This window comes from Phaethon lepturus, unplaced genomic scaffold, assembly GCF_000687285.1.
Source record: "Phaethon lepturus isolate BGI_N335 unplaced genomic scaffold, ASM68728v1 scaffold25496, whole genome shotgun sequence".
NCBI lineage: Eukaryota > Metazoa > Chordata > Aves > Phaethontiformes > Phaethontidae > Phaethon > Phaethon lepturus.
Genome location: NW_010545959.1, coordinates 7,084 through 11,297, shown reverse-complemented (window position 1 = coordinate 11,297; position 4,214 = coordinate 7,084). Strand labels below are relative to the sequence as shown.

Sequence of the window (4,214 nt, the reverse complement as noted above, 5' to 3'; positions counted from 1 at the left end):
AGGCAAGGAAAGGAAACGACCCTTCTGGAGATAAAAAACTAACTCCTGCCTGTGACACGGTGATATGCCCCCTCCTGCCTGCAGAAAGGATCCCTGGTGAAAACTCATCATCTCCCCAGAGAGATCTGGGTTAAAAAACTTCAATTACCGACAATCGCTTACTGTGTTTTGCTGCCTTCCGCTAGCTCAGCTGGGAGCCAGTGAGCTGGTCAGCAGCAGGATTTAGGGGTCTGAGGACAAATGTCAGCTGGAGGATTCTCCAGTGAGCTCCTGGGGCCAGGGGAGGCTGTAATTGGAAAGCTCCAGGCAGCATTTCAGGCGAGTGAGAGGGGCTGTGCCGGGTTCGCCCAGCCGTGCAGGCCAGGACCCTCAAAAGCCTGATGAACAGCTCAACAAACGGGTGAAACGTTTTAAGGGGGGGATGGGAAAGGACAGATTTCTCTAATTAGAAAAGTGGTTTGCACTTAGTCACCCAGCGTAGTGCCTGGGGCCCTAACTCCAGACACTGCTGTGCAAAGGCTGACAGCTCTCTCAGACACCAAGCTGTCAGCCTGGGCTTTGTAACCAGAGACAGTTTCCACAGGGGAAAACAACCTCTGTGCTCCTCACCCTTCTACACAGGCACTTCCAGCGCAGAGGGGCAGAGCCCCAGCGTGACCCCTGAACGCAGTGCCGGAGCTCCGGGGACGTCTGCCCCATGGCACGTCCAGGGCAGCAGCTCGCAAGCACTGGAGCTTCTCGGAGACCCTCGATGGTTCAGTAAGTGAGTCCAGCTCCGATTCCATGGGAACCATCGTTAGGAGCTCCGTGTTTCCAGACCGCTGCCTTCGGAGCGCAGCTGAGGAGCTCCTGAGTCTGGGTATGCGGGTCCAAGCCAGGCCATAGCGGGCAGCAGTGAGAGGACAGGCATGCCGGGTGGCTGGGGGTGCCTCCGCAGCTGTACGAGGCTGGATACGGCCCCTCTCACCTCAGACTCACTGGGAAGGCGACTCTTCCACGGCAGCTGGAACACAAAGGGCAAGGACCAAGAATAAGCTGTAAGTCGCCATCACCAGGGAGCAGTGCCCTGCCCCAGTGCAGGCCAGACAACACCCAACAGATGGGCACTGCAATCCCTTTCCCACTACCACCACGAGGCCTCAGTAGTGGCACAAGTAGGAGGCAATTCCCAGCACACGGAGCCCAAGCAGGAGGAAATGCAATCTCCTGGGGCTTGTGCACTCCTCTCCAGCACATCTGGCTTCTCCCAGTTATTCCTGTGTTTGCAGTCGGATTGAGAGAAGGGCGCAGCAACGGCCTCATGATAAAGTGGGCAGAAGCCCAAGGCAGTTAAAAACAGTGTTGGCCTCATCAGAGGAAACCGCAGAGCGGTGCAGAACTGCTCCCCCAAAGGTGGAGCACAGCTCGCCTGTGCCAGCATCCTCTCTGGGCCAGATCACAGCCAGAGCTGACAGCAGCACTGACATCAAACATGTCACCAGCCCTTGTGTTCTCTCTGGAGAGGTTTCCAGTGAGCTGTGTGAAATCCCAGAGTCAGAACGTAGCTTTCTCCAGAGCTCTCGATGCTTTTTGCACACCCTGGTTACTGGACTCTGGAGCAGGCGAGGCTGCTGCCCTGATACCGCTGCTGCTGAGTTTGTACTTCCAGTAGCGGGAAGGAGGGTCAAGGTTTTGGACTGGGCAGCGTAGAGGGACAGCAGTGGGGCTGTGGTGGGAGCTACGTGCTCAGTCCCTGCTCTTACGATGCTGCAGGTGGGAGCCCACAAACCAGCTGCCACAGGGTGACTCCGGCAGCGGAAGGGAAGAGCAGCCTGCAGCCTTCCTGCAGAAACAAAACCCTTTTACTCCCATGACAAATGCCCTACTTGTTCCAGAGCCTGGGGGACTCAGCCATTCCCCATCCCCTTCACGTGGCAGCACACATCATGTGAGAGCTCGGCACTCGTGGGGGGGAATGCGAGCCATGGCCGATTCCACTGCGCAGGGGCAGTCAGCTGGGCCTCCTCCCCTCCAAGGTGTAATTAGCCTCCTTGAAGTGGGCTGGGACTGGAATCCTTCAGCCCAGCGCTGAGGCCATAATCAGCCCAGCAGAGGAGGAAGAAAGGCCCCTCCAGCAGTCTGGGCCAGGCTCCCATCGTACATCCAGGCAACGGAAGGGCAGGTCACGCCATGGGCACCTTTTAACCATGCAATGATGCTGCCTTTGGCCCGAGCAGAGAAGAACCACAAAACCATTGCTATCTTTTCCAAACCACAATGGAAAGCCAGCAGCCAAAATGACGCCTCAAATCTCAGCTTCTATTTCAGCAGCATCAATTAGAGAGCTGCTCTTTTTGGATACTCGGTGGCCTGCCAGCACACCAGCTCCCCACCAGTTGCAGCTTGGCCAGCCCACCTGTCTGGGTGCTGGTCCCAGAAGTCCTAGAGGGACTAGAATAACGCACAGCTTGTGTGCCAGGGTTACCCAGTACAGCTCTGGTCACAAGGCACTGTGTCTGGCTGGACCCCCATGGCAGGAATCACAGTAACAAAGCCACTACTCACGCTTTACTGCCAGCAGCGTGTTCCCGTGGCAGCAGGCTACGGAGGTCACCAGGTATGGATGCGTCTCCTCCAGCTGCACCGGCCTCGGTGCTCCCGTTTCCTCATCCTTCCTGCCCAGGCGTCCCCTGGCTCCCTTCCCCCACGTGCACACCTCGCCGTCTGCAGAGGCATATACAGACCTTGCTGCGCACAAGAGCTCACCAGCAAATAGCCTCCCATCTCCCTGGTACCGCCCCAGGCTATCTCCAAGGCCTGCCTTGGCCACAGCATGGACTGCAGGCAGAGGAAAGCCACGGCCTGCTGCAGCCCAGGACACGGGGGCTTCAGCCTCACCTGCTCCAATGGCCACAGTGAAGGCATCCCCACAGGCCACCACAGTGACCTTCATCATCTGGAGCCCCACAACCAGGTGGGGTACGCGGCTGTTGCGGCAGGAGTTGGTGCCCAGCTGCCCATGCTGGTTGCTCCCAAAGGTGTAACACTGGCCAGAAGCTGAAAACAGAGATGAGATAAAAAACTGGGTGTCACTTGAGGATGCACTGAAGCCCCTGAACCCTGTTGCTCACTACCACGCTTAACATCCTGCTCCACAGAGCTCCAACATCGAGAGCAGGGTGCCTCTTGAACCCCTCTGAGGCCTCTGCCCATGGGAAACGGAGGCAGAAGGAGGACAGCGAAAATGCAGTTCCCCCCTTAGGGATTTGGGTACACATCCCTCACCTGTCACAGCAGCCGAGTGCGCTGTACCGATGTCAGCACACACAATCGGCTCTTGGTTCAAGGGGGCTGACTGGGCACACGTGAACACGGTGGCCTCTTCCACCTGATCCTCTGGGGAAGGCTCCTGTGCTGAGCTGATCTGATCTAGGCCCAGCTTGTTACACCTGCACGGGAAAAGCACAGTTCAGAGCTGTCCAAATGCAGCCTGGCGCAGACTCCCCAGAGACAAATCCTGCCCTAGCATAACTGCACCACTGCAAGATGCTGGGGAGTAGGATCACACAGAGATGTCTTCCAGAGCCCCTTGCTCCCTCTTCCTGGGCTGGACACAGATGGACAGGCCCAGGAGGCTGTAGGCAAGCTCTGGAGCACAGACCCTCACCCCTCTTACCTGTTACTCCCACAAGCAAGAATCTCGTTCTTCACTGTGAGGACCATGGAGGAATCGATGCCGCAGATGACCCTCTGAGCCTCGTGGTCCGGCGGGACTGCGACCTGCTGGGGGGAGTTGTGGCACTCCAGGGTACCCAGCCCAAGCCGACCTGGGAGAAGGAACAGAGCAGGGCACAGCTGATGGCAACACACAAACTAAGCACAGCCCCACGAGCAACAGCCTCCACATAGCTGCTGCAAGAGCCCAGCCTCGGACATATTGCCACAGAAGGCAGTGAAACCCAGGGCACAGGGGCACTGGTATGCGGTGAAGCAGCTGCAACTCTTCCACAGCCACCCAGCCTGGCACATCTGGACAAGACTGTGGGCAAGCAAGGCCAGCGAGGGGAGTGGGAACAGGCAATGGAAAGCACAAGCCCTGTTTTGCAAAGCAGACATCTCTTACCATTATCCCCCCTGCCCCAGGCAAACACTTCCCGTTCGTTGGAAACTGCCAGGACGTGAGACGCGCCACAGGCCACCTGCACCATCTCGTAGCCCAGCAGGGCTTCCACGAT

At 57.9% G+C, this 4,214-nt stretch overlaps 1 protein-coding gene across 1 annotated transcript in view; it reads right to left on the bottom strand.

Moving 5' to 3' along the window:
- Positions 1–974: 974 nt before the first annotated feature.
- The window catches only part of NEK8 (NIMA-related kinase 8), a 10,317-nt gene continuing 7,077 nt past the window's right edge, over positions 975–4,214 (bottom strand). Inside the window, exons 10-15 of the mRNA XM_010289143.1 lie at positions 4,103–4,214; positions 3,656–3,806; positions 3,265–3,428; positions 2,878–3,036; positions 2,545–2,703; positions 975–1,003 (exon numbers count right to left, since the gene is read on the bottom strand). The exon at positions 4,103–4,214 is cut by the window's right edge and continues 6 nt beyond it. Of these exons, the coding sequence (XP_010287445.1) occupies positions 975–1,003; positions 2,545–2,703; positions 2,878–3,036; positions 3,265–3,428; positions 3,656–3,806; positions 4,103–4,214 (774 nt within the window). The remainder of the gene's footprint in view (positions 1,004–2,544; positions 2,704–2,877; positions 3,037–3,264; positions 3,429–3,655; positions 3,807–4,102) is intronic.